The 20,949-nt window shown below is 37.9% G+C and overlaps 1 protein-coding gene across 2 annotated transcripts in view; it reads right to left on the reverse strand.

Annotated features, from left to right (window-relative positions):
• LOC144029678 (glycogen debranching enzyme-like) overlaps positions 1 to 20,949 on the reverse strand; it is a 37,835-nt gene that overhangs the window by 15,489 nt on the left and 1,397 nt on the right. For both annotated transcript variants that reach the window (XM_077535743.1, XM_077535742.1), the window contains exons 2-13: positions 18,054 to 18,168; positions 16,612 to 16,822; positions 14,355 to 14,524; positions 11,683 to 11,886; positions 9,632 to 9,813; positions 9,189 to 9,300; positions 7,546 to 7,672; positions 4,416 to 4,518; positions 3,158 to 3,255; positions 2,588 to 2,727; positions 2,221 to 2,408; positions 1,484 to 1,607 (exon numbers count right to left, since the gene is read on the reverse strand). In XM_077535743.1, coding sequence (XP_077391869.1) covers positions 1,484 to 1,607; positions 2,221 to 2,408; positions 2,588 to 2,727; positions 3,158 to 3,255; positions 4,416 to 4,518; positions 7,546 to 7,672; positions 9,189 to 9,300; positions 9,632 to 9,813; positions 11,683 to 11,886; positions 14,355 to 14,524; positions 16,612 to 16,822; positions 18,054 to 18,141 — 1,747 coding nt within the window. In that variant the 5' untranslated portion in view covers positions 18,142 to 18,168. The remainder of the gene's footprint in view (positions 1 to 1,483; positions 1,608 to 2,220; positions 2,409 to 2,587; positions 2,728 to 3,157; positions 3,256 to 4,415; positions 4,519 to 7,545; positions 7,673 to 9,188; positions 9,301 to 9,631; positions 9,814 to 11,682; positions 11,887 to 14,354; positions 14,525 to 16,611; positions 16,823 to 18,053; positions 18,169 to 20,949) is intronic.

Genomic DNA, 20,949 nt, shown 5'->3' on the forward strand with positions numbered 1-20,949 from the left:
TGTGTTGCTCGTTGTGCTCACTAGTGTGTTTTTTCTCAGATACTGTAGTTTCATACAAGCAGTCAATGTAAAATGTTAAAGTTAATATATTAATGGCACGGTAAATTGAATGCAATGTTAATACAACACTGGTATGGTAGCAGTAATAGTTTTGAGGTTCCAAACTGTAGTAAAGAAATCTCTGGTAATGCACCTGGCTTACTTAGATTGGTGTTGCCTGAAAATGGCAGAGTGACAAACATCAAGCTGCAGTTACTTTTTCCAGAATTTCATCACAGACTTCCCGTGGTGTCGGTAGGTTTGTGGAGCTTGCAAATACTTCCCCTTTCTTCCTAAGAATTTTCTGTTTTCACTGAATGTCAGACAATTTTAACTCTGCATCTTCAATAGTGTATCACAATATTACAGAGTGGAAAGATGGTACCTAGTTCTTAGCACATTTGTCTCTTATGTGGAGTTTTCATGTTCTCTGGGCTTCCTTCGTTATTCCAAAAACATGCATTAAAGTCATGTTAATTGAGGACTAAATTTGACCATACGTGTGATGTGAGTGTAAATGATTGCTTGTCTATATGTGCCATGCAGTTGACTGCCGACCAGTCCAGGGTGTACCTCGCTCCAAGTCAGTTGGGAAAAGCTCCAGTTCACCTGTAACCCTAGTGAGGTCAAACGATATAGGAAACGGATGGATGGATGGCTTTTCAAATAAGTGGTCATGATTTGATTACAAAGCCAGGTATGTCATGTCTCCAATCCTTTTAAAAGTGATGATGTTGGAATAACACTAGCTGGGAAAAAATAATAATAATTAGGACATTAAGTGAAATTAATGATGATATTTCTATACAAGAGTTATAGCAAATAAGATTAGCAATGTTGCATACTGTAGTTTGGTCAGCTCTGTAGGTGAATTTAGCTAAAATAATGAAGTTAGCAATTTTCATCATTTAATTAATACTTTGCAGTATTATTTCATTAATCTTTAGAGCTCATTGCTATCCAATGACAACCATGTCTGTCAAAATCTGTTTGTTTTTTTTCCCAATTTGGCGTTGAATAGTAATATTTTTTTGCTTTCAAGAAAGTCTCAAGTTACTTCTTCAGGGCCATGTTTCATCTGCATGGTGAAACGTTGCCTTTAACAGTATCAGAACATTTGGCTGAAAATGGGCTATAGACGTCAGCGTTCATCTTGTTACTTCTATCAGCAACCACATGAACCTTTGTCAGAATGCAGACAAGCATCTCTCCAACAAGTTGCATTTTTATTTATGTTTACAATAAGACTGGAGCCGTGACCTGGTCATTCCAAACTCCAACTCCTTTCGGATGAGCTTCCACCTTAAATTGAAGCTGAAAGTATACATTTAATTGACATGTTTGGTTGTTTAATTAAATGTAATAGTGCATAAATCATTTAACTTCATGAACTGTGAATAAAGACATTAAATATACATTTTTCAAAGCACATAGAATACGGTACCTCGTATCAGTGATGTAATCCCTAGATCTGTAACGAAGACGTTATCCAGTTCCTCACTGCCAGTGAAGAGTTCAGCCACCACATACAGGTTAGGGCACACTGTTCTAGCCACATCTAGCATGAACTGCTCAACCACCACCACAAAGCAACACATCAAAGTCCAAGAAGTCAATATAAAGTAATTAAGGTAGGCAAAAAGGAAGTAGAAGAATGGATGTACAAAACGATCGTCAAGCCGGTTAGTGACAGCCAACAGAATGGGAAAAGTGACGCCACATGAACCCATGCAGTCAAGGAAAAGAGAATGGGAAGGAAAGTGAAAAAACACAAAATGCAGGGAAAAGAGAAAAGAAATAGCACAATATTAGTTTGTTTCAACAAGTACCTCGCACAAGGCTGCTAATTCCCAGCCGATTCACAAATACATTGTCAATGATTTCGCTGCCTGTAAACAGTTCAGCGATCAAATACAAATTGGGTCTGACCACTCTGGCTGCATCAAGCATAGCCTGGACAAAACATTACATTACAGACAGGGAGAAAAAAAGAGAACATAAAGAACAGAAAAGACTTGTGAACAGAATACAGTAGTTTTAGAGTTTGTTTGTTTGTTTTTTAATCAATTTGTTGTGAGCTAAATTCGATAAAATATCAAATGCGGATTGACTAACAGGTTTTCTCTATCTACTTATTTCAATTGCTCAGGTCATGTCAACGACTACTACTAGCTATCTTACCTCTGCAACATGTAATGGTGTAGAGTGACAGTTATCCAGTCTGACTCCATGAAAATATTTGGCGGTGATTTCAGTGTACTTCTTCATGTGAGCCCACAGGAAAGGGCAGTCCTCAGGTCCCTTGCCGTAGCGAAGTTTCACACTGTCGCCCCAGCATATCAACTCACGCCGAATGTAGACATTGGACCCTAAATGTTAGTACAAATTAAGATCACAGACACAAAGAATTCGATTAAGACCAAACTGGCAACAATGATTAAATGTAAATTAGGAAAGGTAAAAGAAAAGACCAAATCAGTAATTCAATTGTTTGTTTGGTTTTGTGTTTTCGTTTTTTGCTTGTGCACATTATATCCAATGTGTTTACCTGGCTCAGCAAAGTTGCGCAGCGGATCATCACCCATCACCCAACCATTATGAGCTAGGAAGTTACGCATCTTGTCTGGGTCATTCAGCATCTGCATCTCCTGCTCTAGAGTCATGTCTTGATATGGGAAGGTGAAATACCTGAGAATGACAAAAGAATTAAGCCCTTCTAAAAAAAAATAATGATTACACCTAGAAAACTATTGAGAATAGTCCGGTGAAGAATGCAACAAATAGAGTTGCGTTTGGATCAGATGGAGTGCATTCACCAAGTATTTTGCTCACTCAAATTGAGAAACTGTCTGATCAGTGTGGCATTGTGGCTGGTTTGACCCATCTGAACCTGTGACCCACACTGGAGCCAATTTGCTCAAATTTTATATATATTATGTAGTATTCTAAAAATAAATTAATAAAAATCACATTTTAAATTTTACTATTTAACACACCATAGTGCTTGTGTGTCTCTACTATTCCGTTACGATAATGTGTGTTAATTTTAAACACCGATGCTTCCTGGGTAGGGCTGAACATAAATACAAGCAAAGAATAAAAAATAAATGTACAGTACCTGGTAACAAGGGGGTTCTTCTTGCTAACAGGGCCTAATTTGGGTCCATGTTCCGCCAGACGCTCATATGTTACATTCCCCACAATGCAGTTGGCTGCCTGTAAACAAACAATCACAAGCAAATATGAACTAAAAAGAGTAACGTTAGATAATGATTTCCATTCACTTTATTTTATGACTTAACAACCTTAACAGTAAGCAAGTAAGTAGCAAAAACTATTCACATATAAGGTTTAACCAGAAATGAGTAATTAAAACAAATCACAAGGGAATTATATTATGTTTTTGCTATTTAGATATAGTTTATTTTCACAATCTTAAAAAATACAAATATGGCAGTAAAAATTAAAATAAATACAACACGTGAAGGTGAGGTAGAAACCCATTACAGGCTTATCAAGGACCTCACCTAAGAATAATAAAATAATATTTTAATAAAATATACAACCAATGCTATATATAGCCTCAATAAACATATTTTCAACATAACTCAATAACCTTGGCAAAAATAATTCCATAGCAGCACACATATTAAATATTGTATATACAATCAGTCAAGCTTCTGTAGCACTAAATCTCTTAAGTTTCATTTTATATTATATTTGAATAAAGACATAGAATCGGTTAATAATTGTGAATTTGTATTCCATAATTGGGCCCCACGGTATCTCAATGAAAACTGACCTCGAGATGTGTGATACAATGTTAAGTACAAATTGTTGACTTGTCTGGTTGAATAAGAATTAATTTGACTATTACAAATAACAAATGTTTGAAAAAGAACTTTGAGGCAAGTCTGAACCCATGTACTTCAATTTGAAAATACATATTTGAAGAATATTTACATCCAATATTGTCAATACATTACATAAAAAAAAAAAATAAAAAAAAAGTGGAGCGGTTGGGCCATATGACTTGGAAGAAGTAGCCAATCTGACAAAACGCTTTTGCATTTAGTACCAATTTATTTCTTTAAAACCATTTTGAAAATGTGTTTGTGGAATATTAATTAAGCAGCAAATTCCACCCATTCATTAGACAATGTGACGTCTGTCATTTTCAAACAACCGCAAGTGGCAAAATGGCCAGAAGGAAAAAAAGAGGTGTGTTTTTCTGCTTAATTCATATGAAACAAACACAATATTACTCAGAATGCCACGTTTTGTCAAGTGGGGGCGCATAGAATTTGTTATTAGCTTGATTTCCCCTTTAAGAAATGTTCCTTATCATTATTGTAGCTCAGACATGATTACTCGACCTGCTCTTGATGCTGATGAACAATGTGGAGTTGTTCCTCATTCAGCTGGTTGAGTTTCTGTCGCAACATATAGCAACACTCCTCTATATGCTGTGGGGAACAGCTGTAGGATGATTAAAAATAATTATTCTCGCACACTGTCACACATAAAAAAAATTGCTTTTGAGAGGTACACTGTGGAGTTCAGTCATTTTGTAATCTGTTATCAAACAACAATAGAAGAATCAAACACAAAGGAAGACAGGAAGGTGGCAGAGTAGGGCTCAGTAATGTGAACATCCCACCAACATGAATTTTTATGAATTATAGGCACAGCCACATTCCATGAATTACATGGTATTTATATTGAACCGAAAATGACCACAAAATGTTGCAAGCTGCTGAACCGGAATAATTTTATCTTACATTCATCTTAAGGTCATTTTGTAGTGAACATCAATGTATCATGTGACCTCTTTGGGGGACAACATAGTCACTAGGGATGAGCGAGTACAGCTCTATCTGCATCTGTATGTGTTTGACCATCTAAATGATCTGTAGCTGTATTTGGAGACGGCGCGGCATAGACAGGAAGTGGGCGTGGTTTACCTAATGGGTGGGGCTTACATCAATACATTAATATTACTGTTACATTACTATTTTTTTTAGTATGAAATTGAAAATTTTAGTTTGAAATTTATATGGATTGAGCAAAAGTTTCAATATGTTTTGTTTACTTGAAAACTATTCACAAAACAGCCTAATAAAGATTTAAATCAATGCTTTTGATCACAAAAGAAGAACTATTTTTCAAAAGGTTTTTATAAACTCAGAAAATGTATGTGTATGAATAAATATTTAGGGAACAGTCTGAGAATTGAGATTCATTTTTTTTTTTTTTATCACAATAGTAAGGGAACTATTTAGAATTTTTTTTTTTAAATGAGTCAGAACAGGAATCTTTTTAAGTGCATGAAGAAATATTTACATAACAGTCTGAAAATGAATATTAACTGTTTTGATCACAATAGTAAAGAAACTATTAAGAACAAGTTTTTTTTTGTTTTGTTTTTTTAATAAACTCAGGAAAATACTGCTGAATACAGTATATGCAGTGGAAATGAACAAGAACAAGTGTTGTCATAGCAACACAGATTTCTTTTCCTATCATTTTCATTAATTTGTTTTCAATGTTTTATTTAATTTGTACTACCTAACATTATTATTAAAGGGTGTTAAGCTGTGTGTGTAAAGCTAAATTTGCAATATTTATATTTTTATAGACTGCAGTTGGGGGGGAATCTAATATATTTTGATTCGCAGTGTGTTCAGCTGTGCATGTGTGTAAGTGCTTTTACGGGCTAAATAAAAACGAACTTAGGCAGCCTGTGTGCGAGACCGATGCAACACCAACCAAGCTCTGTCTTTTCAAGAGCGCTGCGACTGCACAGCGTTCCAAAACAAGTTTGACGTAACTTTGACAAACATACAAAACTAAACACAAGTGTGCTGTAGAAAATTAAGGACCAAGAGATAATTAATTACTGTCTGCGTGCCAGAGGGCGACGCCATATGGACTGATCCTCTCTGTCCCTCTGCCTATGTGCCGCATGCCGCGGAGAGGAAGGCGGGGGCGGCTTTCCTTCAGCATGGATATTAAGGAAGTCTATCTCTGTTATATTGGTATCAGGGAAAAATCAATTATCTGTACCGGATACTTGTGCGGTACGAATATCCGGCTCACCCCTAATAGTTACATTATAAACGTTTTTTTTTTTTTTTTTTTAATCAACATGTTTTCTGCCTTATAAGCCATATAGAAAAAGAATACACAGACTATAACTTTTGAAAAATGTATTATTATTATTTTTATTATTTAGTGCTGTCAAAGTTAAAGCATTAACTAATTAATTAATCATAAAACAATATCGCATTAATCATGTATTGACGCAGATTAATCACACTTTTAATTTTGACTGCAGATGATCCTTTAGCTTGATAGCGGATGGCTACGTTAAAGGTAGCACAAGTTGTGTTTGAAAAATAAACATAACATGCATTAAAGTGAAGCCTTTAATAAATGTTTAAGTGTGACATACAGAATATTTGTTCATGTCAAACTATTGGGGTCATTTTGTTCCACTTTAAATTATGCAAGTAATTAACTGATTAGAAAAAGAGGATAAGCACGTGCAGTGGATCAAAAACAATTTTAAATGCCGAAAAAACTAACACATAACAGGTGCATTTTAAATTTGGCGGGCAAAAAATGTTGATAAAAAAAACATTTTTAATTAAGTGATTAATCGTGATTAGTCAAAATTCTAAGATGTGATTAATCTGATTAAAAAATGTAATCATTTGACAGCTCTATTATTATTATTATAGAAAATATTTAAAATTAATATCTCAAGTTACATCACATGACAGACACTTTATAACTGCAATTTAAAGGTGAAAATATAACTTACTTACTTAAATATAACTTGACTATAACACACATTTATGTCCAAGTAATTGAAGAAATACAATTTCTATGCAACTATTTACAGTATCTCATGTTAGGTGACAGGAGACAGTCCTTAAAAAGTCCTTTACATCCACAAAGATTTACTAAAAACATTTACAAATTTTTACTATTCAACCATAACAGTACATAATAGTAATAACGGTAATGTAGTCATGTTTAAATCTTATTGAAAGTGTTTCGAAATATTTGTCAGATTCAGTATATGCTTTGAAAATAAAAGTTAAATAAATAATACAACTACTTGCATCTATGTTTTTGTAAACTTTTGTTTATGTAAACTATGCAATCCATTTACAAAATATTTAGTAATATCAGTTTCAAGAAGTATGTACAAATGGATATTTATGTCAATTTTCAAAATGTTTTCATGTTGGGAATGTCATTTTGGGGCTTGAAAGAACAGATCACTAAGAAACATTTGTGGGGAACAAAATAAATCCAAATGACATGAATGTAATCTTCTAACACATTGAACATACAAACAAGTAAAAAAACAAAAAAAACAAAAACATTATTTTGTGTGTTTTTTCCTGCTATGGTCATAAGATTCTGAATACCAAATATTCAATCGTCTGGTACCTGTACATTTATACAAAGAACTGCATTAAAATGTGTCTTTACCTGAAAGGTCCAAATGTTTCAAGAGCAGAGTCCATGTCCACTGTGTTGCCGTAACGTCGCCAACCCGGGTCCTGGATGATGATTAGGCCTTGTTTCCCTCCAGTCTTACTACGGTCTGGTTTCACACCTTCAAAGACACATACAGATATGGTGCATGTGATGTGACACATAATGATCAGGTTGCTGAGATCCGAGAGCCAGGTCAGGTGTGCTGGGAAAACCTCGCTGGTGTAGTGGACGGGAAGAAAAAAGTTTGGACCTCCCTGCTGAGGCTGCAATTGAGTGAGTTGATCAAGACATTGCTTAACTTTCACTGTAGAGACACAGTTGTGCCTTGAAATACGGGTGACACCACAAGTTTTTTATTTTTAAGATACAAGCCGTCATTCATTCAATATTTTTGCTCTGACTTGCAAATATTTTCGATACGATAACAAACATGGCGGGCGGTGTTATTGCGTTTTAAGCAACAGCTATTTGATCACAGTGCCTCAACACATGTAGACAGACAAGATAACAATACTGGCATACATTTTAGCTGTCCTCTGTGAAAAATGACCAATGTTACTTCATCTTATTGAGTCACAATAGAACCAATTTCCACAATTTTTCTTTTGTGTCTACATACTGCTCACCTGTAGCCAAGTCGCGCACAGGAGCCGAGATGGATTCATTGTGATGCACAAACAGTTTCATTCTTTATGTTCTAACGTTGTTATAATTATGTTTTTATAAAGTACAATGTTATATATTGCCAATTTACTCATTAAAAACTAAATTACAACAGTTTTTTTTTTCCTTTTGGGGGAGGCTGGAACCGATTAATGGCATTTCTATTCATTTCAATGAGAAAAGGTGATTTCAGATAGGAGTATTTTGAGTTATATGAGCCTGGGCAGGTAATGAATCAAACTTGTGTCTGTACAGTATGTTAAAAACTGATTTTAGGATGACAATTTACGTTAATCATATACTCCAAATCTTGTTTCTGTATTGGGTTCTGCAAAATATATCAACAATTGATAACCCTGGTCACAATTGAACTGCTGATGTTTTCCTTGGTCTACCCGTTCAACGTTACTTTGTATATCAGTAATTTTATTTAATTGTCAGGAAATTATACAATTTGCATGATCAACTTGTTGTTTTTTAATGTTTGTAAAAATGACTCATTATTTTTTTGTTTTTCTTAACTCAGCCTCACAATTTGTAGTTTCTCACCCATAGACAGCTGTCTGGTTCACTAGTTGGTTACATTTCTTCCCAAGGTAAATTGTGTTTTCATCGGCAAAATCCAAATATGAAGCAGAGCTTAGACAGACTGAGTGAGTGCTTGATTGTTTGAATAAGAAATGCTTTGGGGGCAAATCTAGGCAACAAAACACCCGTCAGTCATGTGTGCCAATACTTTTGCTCACATAAGTGGATGACATTGAGTGGACTACAACATAAGGTTGTACCATCTTGTTCTATGTGTAAAAGGAAATAAAATATAAAATGGACTTTTGATTTCTTGTCTCATTCATGTTTCGATGTGAAACATAAATGGTTTTGATCTATAGCAAAAATAAAGGATTTGGGCTTTCTGTTTCAGTAGTTTTGAAATACAGTGTCCAGTATCTCAGCTGATTTGTTATACTGACCATTTTGTAAGAGAGTTCTGAACTGCTCCACAGCAGTGTCCACTTTGACCTGGAAGAACTCCCACAGTTTGATCTGAGGGTACACATCCTGCCACAGCACGCTTCGGATCTCCTGAACAACACACAGACGCACACAAACACACACAAATATTGACAAAAAGCAATTTGTTAGTCAGTTTGAAATTCAAATGGTACACACCATTGGATAATAACAATAAATAAAATTGTATACTATCATTTTTTTGTATGACCATCTCCCTCGATCGCTTAATTTAAACGATGACCATTTGAAGGAAGAGTCCATTTAGTTTGTCCATTTACAGATGGTGATCTCATTTGAACATTCACATTCAATGTTGCAGAACATTTTTTTATACCCTCTCCAGATCTGTTCCTCAACAGCAGTCGAAAACCTAAAGTGTAAATAGCAATAGTGCACTTACATTCAGATGATTTTCATTGGTGATGTTGGCAGAAAGGCCAACGTCCGTGTACCGCCCTTCTGCTATTCTGGTGGTTAGATGCCAGATGGCTCTGTCCAAGACCCAGGCTGGACGTAGATGGGGAGAGTTCACCAGGTTGTAACCACATTCTGGGTGCTCTCGGATCCACTTGCTATTAGCGGCTGCAAACAGAAAAAGAAAATGAAAGTCACCACAAAAAACTAAAAAAGAAATGCATTTGAAACTTTCATGTCAGTGTCTGGCATAAGCACCATTTGCCTCACACACAAACCTCCTTCGCATAGAGTTGGTGAGGTTATTGTTATTGAATGACGGCCCACTACACTTCAACAAATGGGCAAAAGTTGATGTACAGTACATTTGCAGGAACTGGAAAACGCCATTTTTTTCACCGAACTCATTTTGGAATCTTTTGCAAATTTCCCAATTGTGATACACGTTCCTTCATCTCAGTTTAATCTCTATTCCAATAAATACTTCTTTTGGCGTCGCACGTGTAGTGTGACCCGTTCAACGATTGGTCGCCTGCTGTCCAGGACAAAAGTCTAGCATGTCAGAATTTTTGCTTGTCTTGTCGCACAATGTGACATAACTAAGTCATCGTACTTTTGGTTCCGCAGCATTGACCAATAGTGAGAGGGAGCGAAACGTCAATCACACACTGACCAGCACTTCATAGCTCTTTTTATTTATTTAATTTATTTATTTTCTCCCCTGGATATCTCATGGGATGGGGCCAGACAGGTGCAACCCGGAAAAATGGCGTTCGCTGCAGCGCTGCCTCTACCTGAAGAGCGCACGCGCTGTGCACATTTGTTGCCATTTACTATGACGAACACATATGCACTATATGGCGTCATCAAGTAGACCTACTGCCATAATTTAGCTCACACTACATCTACATTCAGGTTCTTCTACTTGAAGGACGGAAAGAAAAAAAACATACTGCATGCAGGCGGCTGCCAATGAAGTCCCGCCGGTGAACACGACTTCTCGACTTCTCCTCACTAAATATAGGCCTACATGTGCACTTCTGTACTTATGACCTCTACAAATTTTCTATAAATATCAAAAGTCACATTATTTGTTTAATTTTATGCACCTCCGAACATAATTGCCAACGTCAAGCAACAGCGACATGAATAGAGTACATAAAATATATATTGTGACTGTTGTTCTAATAACTTCAGCGATTTGGGCATATGAGTAGGGATGAGCTTGGCTCGATCATGTCTTTGGGACAGACGTATATCTTTTTATACAAGTTGGACCAGGCTTGGCTACCTCATCACCCACTCTCGCTTAAGAGAGTCGTCCCCCCCCCCCCCCCCCGCACCCCATTCGAAGGACGGTTCGGAGTGAATGCGCATATCCAATGCACCGTACTAAAACAAGTCAAATATGAATAAATATTTAAGCAGTATAAAAATTACTCCAACACAATATAATATTTCAGTGTTTGATAAAATAATAAAACAAGATGCCATCTCCAAATTAATAATCAAAATAGGCTATATTACCCCGACACATGTAAATAAATTTAAATACAGTACAGTAGCCCACTAATTGGCTACTGAATCACATTTTAAACACTACAGAGCAGGGAGCACGAGCAATGCGCTCATGTTTATGCTTATGGTTCCGCCTCCCCGACAAGCAGGGACAACGCGGTTGTCTAGGCATGACAGCACGCGATGATCGGGTGGTGTTTTGTATTAATTCTCTTGAAAATGTTTAAGGTTTAAGGTGATTATATGGTTGTTGTTTTTTTTTTTTCATTTAATATAGCCAATGGCACTCACCATAAATACATTGGGGAAAAAATACAGATGATCAATGTGATCGGTATCAGTATAGGCCGATCTTACTCATTAATGATTGGTATCGGTATCGGCAGCATAAAACCCCGATCGGAGCATCACTAAATAAAACCCTTGTGATTGTGTTGTGGCAATAAATCATAAAAACTATGGCAGTGTGCAAATATTTCTGGACCACATCACAAATAACACACATATTCAGTCACCTACCAGTATGATTGTACACCACATCAGTAATACACAGCATGTTCCATTCTTTCTTCATCTTCTCCACCAGTGCCCCCACATCTGTCCAGTTATAGTTTCGGCCATCTGGGCTGAACTCAGGGCTAAAGGTCAGCTGGTCTGCCAAGGAGTAACATGACCTGGATTCTCCTAGCGTCTGCAAAGGCGTGAAGTGGATCATGTTGTACCCTAGGAAATGAAAGAAACATATGCATTATTCGCATATCACATGGTACGAGGGGTGCAACGCTTTCAGGTTTTGGTGTACTGTACAATTATAGTCTGAGAAAAAAAAAAAACCACGCAGTTCTACGGTTATTCTTATAGGCATAGAAAAATAAATCACATCAGCATTCTTTGAAAATGTATATTTTTAACAACAATAAATTGCTTTATATATATATATATATATATATATATATATATATATATATATATATATATATATATATATATATATATATATATATATATATATATTTTTTTTTTTTTTTTTTTTTTTTTTAAGTTGCTGCCTTTTAAAACAAAAACAGCAGATTAGACATAGACGGCTCGTATGCTCTTACAAATCCATCCATCCATCCATCCATCCATCCATCCATCCATCCATCCGCTTATTCCTCACAAGGATCACGGACACGTGGGGTGCTGGTGCCTATCCTAGCCGACTTTGGGCAATGGGCGGGGTTCACCCAGAACTGGTTGCCAGCTAACCAACTGCAGGGCACACACAGACAAACAGCCGTTCACACACAATCACGCCGAGGGACAATTTAGAGTGTTCAATTAACCTGCCATGCATGTCTTGGAATGTGGAATGTGTTTAAGATTTGAAAAATCCTTCTGTGTGTACCAGGTTTTACCGTGACACGTGCAGGCATTTTACAGCCAAATGCTAAGATATGTTTCTTCGGAATACCAAGATGGCGGCTCCACAGCTTCAAAAGTCTCGGCCTATGGCCTATCCAGCGCGCCGCTCTGGGTGAGGGGGCGCTCGCGGGAGCGCCCCGCCCAGCCGCTGAGCCGAGTAGTGTGCCGCTGGTTCCCAATGCCGGCGATTCGGGCCAAGAGGCCTGCCCGTCGTACCCCGTGGGGCCTCCGCCTCGCCTTGCTCACCACTTCTGTTCGCCCTCCCCTTTCCCCACGTACATTCAACCTGGTTCAGGCTGCCTCGGAACCCAGCTGTCGGGTACGCAGCTCTCCCGGCGCGTTCAAAGCTGAGCCCTGTGTTGTTGTGTGCCCGCTAAATGGACCATGTGGAAACAGAAGAGCTGTTGTGAGCGGAAATAACCGGTGTTGTTGAATGGCTGTGGTTAGATAATCCTGACATTTAAAAACCGCGGTTAATTGTAAAACCGGGTAATTGACCTTACCGTGGCACACCCCTCCCCACCCACTAAATGCGATGAGCAGCCCCCCTCCGACATTTGTCGGTCAACATGAGATAAAATGCATTCACAGTAAAGGAAAAGTTGTCAAATATTCCTTGTGAGTTCTCTGTCGGGTATTTTCAGGACGCCGATATTTCTCTTCCAAGCAAGGAGAGGGGCATTTAATTTCTTTAGTGAAGGGTATCTTCACTCCCTCACCATGCAATTTTGCCCCAAAACAAAAGGAACTACACATCGCTGTCTGCTGCTGCAGAGGTCAGGAAAAGACACGAGTCGCCTCACTCACTTCGACCGATTGTCCGCAAAACCGAAGTTTTTGGACATTGTTCCTGTCAAGCAGGGTAAGAATGAATTTATATTACCTCATCATTTCAATGTTTTGTTGGCAATTATAGTAAATAGTAAGTCAACAAACGTGTGGATGGTTAGCTACCCGGAGCTATCGCCAGCCTTTGGCTAAAAACAACAATGGAGAACATTACCTTAGTGCAGACGTAGTAGTTTCTGGTTATTTTGGAGGGATTCGACTAGCCGTGTGTGTGGTTTTCCACAAAGTATGATGACATTTTTCGTAGTTGTTTGAGGTTTTCTGGAAGGGAATAAACCGGACAGTGTCTCTCTTGTGTCTCTCTTAAGCAAGCCGTGACTACAGCAGGACAGCGGTTAGTTAATCAGGACAACGGCTATCATTCTTACACAAGACGTGACTACAGCATTTAACGATTTTTTTCTTGGCTTTGGATAACCACGCAATGCAACACCGGGAGCTGGATAGCTTTGTTTGTCCGTAGCAAAACTCACGTGCCGGCACAGACATGACGTCTTGCGTCTTGATTGGTTTATTAGGTCATGCAGGCGTGGTCTACGGAAAGGTCAATTGCTACACCCCTACATGGTACACGCTTAATTGGCACATTTACGGGGAAAAAAAAAAGCCAAACATGATAATGATGATGAATCCGCGTTCAAGGTAACAAGCAATATTCACACTTCCAATAAATGAACACAGACCAGGGAGAAATGAGAGTGTCACAATATCCAGAGCCTTCCCGAATGTATTATCACCATCATTGTGACAGGTCTAACAGTCGATATTTGCTTGCCCCTTTCAGGCCGTACCATTTCAAGCAGCCACTTGCCGCGAATGTGCGCCCTTGCACACAGCCAAGATGGAATCTAACTCTCAGGTATTAAGTATGATGACATCAGTTCCATATACACTGCACTGGGTAAAATGTTATGCTGAAAAAGAAATCACACACGTACCCGACTCCTTTGCAACTTGTAATCTGGCTGGCCAGTCATCTAAGTGTCCCAAACACTTGGATAAATAGGTCTGAATGCTGATGCAGTCTAATGGGAGGACACGGTTCTCTGATCCAACGCGGAGAATTGGGTTAACAACAATGTAGCCTCCTCCAGACTTCTCCGTTTCTCTGTGATGGGGAAAAAAGTTATTTTTCAATTCGAATGCAACCCCAGATATTGCATCTCCATAAATTGTCTTTGCAATTTCATAAAAAGTCAGTAAGGGGAGCCATAAACTGATGCGAATAAAGCTTTATTGTAATTGCTTCCATTCATTGAGAAATGAGATGAATAAATATGTAATGTAAGAAAAAAAAAATCCATGATGTGAGGAAGCACACTATTCATTGACTTCTGCTAATGAGGGACAATAACACTTTTTAAGTGTCAAAGTCACTGATGTGCAGAAAATTTATTGTTTCCACATAAAGCTTGTTTTCTCCCTATTTTATCCATTTTTGCTTGGTGTCACTCAAATTACCAATTTTCAAATGGTGATTACGAAAGAACGGAATAAGGTTGAATTATACTTTTTTTTTTTTACTACTGAAAGAATGGAATCCATTTTTTCATATGGTACCCACCATGTTTATGTAGTCATAGCACACAATATTCTGTTTGCCTTGAAAGATGAGTGAAAATGCTCAAAATGGCTGGCACTGTAGGGGTTTTCTTTTTGGATAACGCCTGCCAGTAAATGCCATTCAATGCTATGCTAGCTTTCTGTTTGTAGATACTGATCGTCCCTGACCTATTCAAAGCTGCACAGTGCACACACCTCTGTCACTGTCTCAATTGACCTTAACGCGTGGCACACCCCTCCCTGCCCACTAAATGCGACGAGCAGCACCCTCCAACATTTACCGGTCGAGATGAGCTGAAGTGCATTCACAATAATATAAAAGTTGCCAAATCTTCCTTGTGATTTCTTGGTCCGGTATTTTCATGACACCAAAATTTCTCTTCAAGGAAGCAAAGGGGGCTTTAAAATTTTTAGTGAAGGGTATCTTCACTCTCTCACCATGCAATTTTGTCCAAAAACAAAAGGAAATACGCATCGTTGTCTGCTGCTACAGAAGTCATAAAAAGACAGAATCGCCTCACTCGCTTCGACCTATTGTGAGCAACACCGAAGTTTTTGGACATTGTTCCTGTCAAGCAGGGTAAGAATGAATTTATATTCTCATAGTTTATTTTTTCTTGGCATTAATAGTAAATAGTAAGTCAACAAACACGTGGGAGGTTAGCTACCCGGAGCTATCGTTAGCCTTTAGCTAAAAACAACAATGGAGAACATTACCTTAGTGCAGACGGAGTACTTTCTGGTCATTTTGGAGGCATTCAACTGGTTGTGTGTGCAAAGTTTGTTCTGTTGGCATTTATAGTAAATAGTAAGTCAATAAACGTGCGGATGGTTAGCTACGCGGAGTATCGTTAGCCTTTGGCTAAAAACAACAATGGAGAACATGACCTTAGTGCAGACGTAGTACTTTCTGGTCATTTTGGAGGGATTCGACTGGTTGTGTGTGTGTGTGGTCTTACACAAAGTTTGATCCAGCACAGACATTTTTCGTAGTTGTTTGAAGGTTTAGGGAAGGGAATAAACCTGACAGTGTATCTCTTGTGTCTCTCTTAAACAAGCCGTGAGTACCGCAGGACGGCGTTTCGTCGATCGGAATAACGGCTATCACTCTTATACAAGCCGTGATGACAGCGTTGAACCATTTTTATTGTTTGTTTGTTTGTTTTTTCTTGGCTTTAACCACGCAAATGACGCAATGCACTACAGGGAGATAGATTGCTTTTGTTTGTCCGCAGCAAAATGCACATGCCGTCGCAGACATGACGTCTTGATTGGTTCACTAGGTCATGCGCGCGAGGTTTACAGTGAGGTCAATTGATACTGCACAAACAAGCTGCCATATAGCTGTTGATGAGTCCTATCCTAACTATCTCTTCTTACTACAGTCTTACTACAGCTAATCTGGGGGGGCAAGCTGTGGATAAAAAAAAACTTGACTGCAATTTTGAAATCGGCAAATCAATTTTAGTTTCGTAAAAAATTTAACTCAACTGATTTATTTTGTTGAATTTCTCCCCATTGTAATATTAATTTGAGGCAGAGCAATCGGTAATGAAGTGATGTTGCGATTTAGTCATGTCAAATTAATAAAACTGATCAATTGCATTCTGACAGTTTAAAGTGGAATCTTACCCAAATCCAAAGTAGTACTGGAAAGAACCAGCCACTTTGATATCCAGAAAGCAAAACTTATCAGAGTCATCCTCACGTCCTGTTGGGTTTTTCCAGGCCAAAACACGGTAAGTGTTTCGTTCAAACCGCTGTCCTTCAAGTGGGTAGTTGGTGTGCACTGTAACTCTCCTGCCCTGAAGACTTGGACCCAGACGGAACTGGAGCTCAAAACCTGAGGACGCATAAGCACATTAGCTCTGCAGAGTCTGAGATTCTTGTTTCTTAGAATAATTGTATTAAATGTATTTATCAATACAGAAGACTATCTGAAATAAAATTACATCTCTGCTATATCATCTGTTAGAATGAAGCAGATGTATTTAAAAGTACAAATGTTGGAGGTCAAATCCTAAACCCAAATCAACTTTTGTAATTAAGTCTCTTTTTACAGGCTCACACCACTCAGCAGTCATTGATACCATTGATGATCAGATCCTCCCACAGAAAGTAGAGTATGTCATTGGTATCAAAGGAACTGCCCTAAACTGGTTTAAATTTGACTGGTCAGATTGTTTACAATGAATAAATATCAGAAATGAAGACTGTGTGGAAAGTCAATCATGTCAACTTCCTACAAATGAATTCAGATTAGAAAACAAACAAACAAACAACTAAATTGTAGTCCTTGGCTCCCATGACCTTAGAGGCAAAGTCTCCAATGACACAGCTGCTCGAGATTGCTTTGTACTTTCCCCATGTAGTACAGTGATGAACCTTGGTGTCACCATTGATCAGGATTCATTTATCATTCAACGTTCACATACTACAACCAGCACCAAAGCCAACATTCTTTCACCTTGCACAAAATAAAAAGAAAAAAAATTGTAATTGTTTTGCCTCTAGCTGTTGGGGAAAAAAAGAATTGCATGCTTTTGTAACCTCTTGGCTGGGTAATTGTAATTCTATGAGCATGCTGCCTGAGCATGTCAAGTCGTTAAGAAGACTCTCCAGCTGGTTCAAAATGCTATGGCTCTAGTACTGACTCGCGCAAGATGTGGTTTCAAGAGTCTGTAAAACTAAAATGGGTGTCTGAAATGAGGGCTAAATGATTTATTGTTTTCGGATCAAAAATGTGATTTAAGGCAGCTCAGACATGTGTTCGCTAAAGCTGTGTTTTTTGCAGCGCACCTGAATGACCCACGTTCGGTTATGTCAACAATTTTACACAGACATGTCCTCTCCATACCATCCTGCGAAGACCACCAAAGAAGCAGCTCACTGCAGGTAACACCATATTTGTATTATGGTAACCTGTTCCTCGTGCTTTGTAAATAAATGCATTTTCAAATTACTTCAGCAGAACCAGGTGCAGAGTTATGGGATTTAATCGACAAGAAAAACAGCAGGTTGGTTGCGATATGTTCCCTTCTTATTTGACTTTTGAACAGAAAAACAAAGTTTACCTTGATCAAGTCTGAATAGGGTCCTCTCCAAATTCTCTTTGTCATTGAGGATAAGCACTCGGACCTGCTTCATGTCTTGAGGCAACATTTTGAGGTCTTCCTGAATCCTGGTCACCTGCAAAGAAGCCATGTTGCAATTTCATCAGAATTCTTCATGATTCGTTATGCCCTCAAACAGATTCGAAAACTAAATGCAATGCCTTCACCTTGGGAGGTGCATTTTCCTTTGGTGAAAAATCACGACAACCCACTTTTGTACAAGCTAAGAACAATAAAGAACACATTACTTAAAAATAGCCTCTGACAACACAAGTGTATGTCTTCAAAAGCTGTTTTCAATTCACCTACTGGACATCCGCTAGCCAGAAGCTGCGTTAGACTGAATTTGTTAAAAAGTAAATCCTTCCGCTAGAAGTTGTTTGTCTTTTCGAAGGCGGAAGGATCAGCTAGCTGGCTGCAGTGCGGCGATTAGCCGTCGACAGGGTGACGCGCAGTGATACGAACGAACAGAAAAGTAGTGGCTGGCGGTAATGACTTTTTTCGGAAAAGGAGTATTGTGATGGAAATGTATCACGCTTTTGAAAACAAATAGTTTTTAGAAGAAAAACGCTTTATTTCCGACACCCCAGCCAGCTTGCTGGACTATTTTCCTCTTGCACAACACCGGACCAGAACTGGTGTCACAGAACGCTGTCAGGGGTAAGTCAGTGCTGATCGCACACACGGGAGGTGAGGATGAAATTCAGATTCATGTTAAAAAAGCCGAACGATCCCTTTAAGCATGGGGAAGCTACACTTCCCGTCGCTTACCTAATACACACTTCTGTACTGCAGCATAAAAATCCTAATAGGCTACGTCATTTTTTTTTTTATTAGTTGTCTGCGACCCTCCCAAAATGTCCGTGAGTCCCTTTTTGGGTCCTGACCAGCCAGTTTACAATCATTGCTCTAAAGCACAGATGTCAAACTCAAGGTCAGCAGGCCAAATGTGGCTAACGACATAATTTAAGCCTGATTGTTTCCAAAATAAATAAGTCTAAAGTGTGTATTGACTATGCATAAACTACATGTTCTATAATGCATGCCAATTATGTTCCCCACAAAGTGATGGCATCACTCCACTAGATTTCAATGTAGTATGTACTTATCCACATTCATTCTATTTTCCCAACAAGTGGAGGAGAAAAATACAAATAATGACCCCAAAATGTCCAGAAAGAGTAAAATTGGTGCATATCACTGTTGTTGGGCCAAACCTTCCTTGTAACAATTATGCAAATTTCCTATTTTTTCCACAAGGGCTATCTGACTGCAGCATACAGATTTTCTAAATCACACACACATGAATGTGAATATCTGGACCATGGCCAATCAGAGAGTGGTAGCATCTTTCACTATATCTGATTGGTTTAGACCACAATGTGCCTAATGTGTGTAGTTGTTGAATGTGATTTTTGTAAAGGGTAAAGACCATTCTGGGGCTGCTGCATCGTGTACAAAGGTCATGGTAAAACATTTCAAACTGGTTGAGTAACTGACTGTCATTTACAACTTTACTCTTCCAAAACTGTTTTGGCCACAGGGAAAAAAAAATAATCCACCACACATAGATTCTTATGTTTTCATTTCTGGACAGAAAATTGAAATTGTAAATTGAGTATAAATACTTAACATCACAGTTTTAAACATGCTGATAAAGTGAGTACAATTCTGAAATTCACCCTTTCAAATTTCAGGCATTTTAGAAATTAAATGTTGACAGAAGATATACTAAAATGCCCCCCCAATAATATTTGAGATTAATCAACCCACCTGGGCTCTACAAATTCTACTACTCTAAAGCTGGTAATATCTTCATACAAACAAGCGCTTAAAATTCAGGGGAAAAAATAAATAAATAAGATCCTTCCATCATTGCACAATCCTCAGTAAATATAGGCTGCAAAGTTGGAAAAAACTTTTTTTAAGGACTGTTGCTATGTCTATGAAATCCGTCACATCTTAGCCCCACTTCCACTCTAACTTTATCAAATTTAGATTGCCTGCAACTCTGGTTATTACAGGGGATATTCGAGAAGATTGTGAAATGCCACTAAAAAGTACTTTAATTGGTCAGTAAATATTTTCTTTTAATGCCAGTGGAATGCGATCCCACAAAACACAAGCGAGTCCATCTCATAAAGCTCATTTAAATATACATACAATTGGCTAATTGACAAACAAATTTGTCAACATGAACACCTGTAGTAGGGTTAGTCATGTGTAATCTTGCTGTTTTTAAAGATTGTACATGTATTTTATGCCAATATTTTTTTCCCTGTTAACTGATGTTGCACCATCTTGCTGTCTTTAAAGATTGTATATTTTTTGCATCAGTTCCATATGGCCATATTACTTCTGGCAGGAGGACTACCAAAGGAAATTAACTTTTTGGCTATAATTGGGTGCATTTACATTTGTCATTGAAATGTTAATCTACATGTCTCTCTATCACAAATAAAAAGGAAAAAACAATGGAGGCATTCAGAGTCACAGAAACTAATCCTCTATCTATGCTTCAAACTTCTTGTTTTAGTCACACTGTTGAGAAATTAGGGTGCACATGCGACCAAACATACCAACACAACCTACATACAGCACACAGTACATACTATGGGTTTTACCATCAGGGCTTTATGCTGACAATTCCGGTAAGATCATCCAAGAGTGAGATTGGGCAATACAAATCTGATAACATGGATTAGCTGGACAGTTTTCAATTATAGAGCTGCTCACTGACGATTATTTTAATAATCAATTCATCTGTCAAGTATTTTTCGATTTATCGATATATATATATATATATATATATATATATATATATATATATATATATATATATATATATATATATATG

Source organism: Festucalex cinctus, chromosome 1 (genome assembly GCF_051991245.1).
Source record: "Festucalex cinctus isolate MCC-2025b chromosome 1, RoL_Fcin_1.0, whole genome shotgun sequence".
In the NCBI taxonomy this organism is placed as follows: domain Eukaryota; kingdom Metazoa; phylum Chordata; class Actinopteri; order Syngnathiformes; family Syngnathidae; genus Festucalex; species Festucalex cinctus.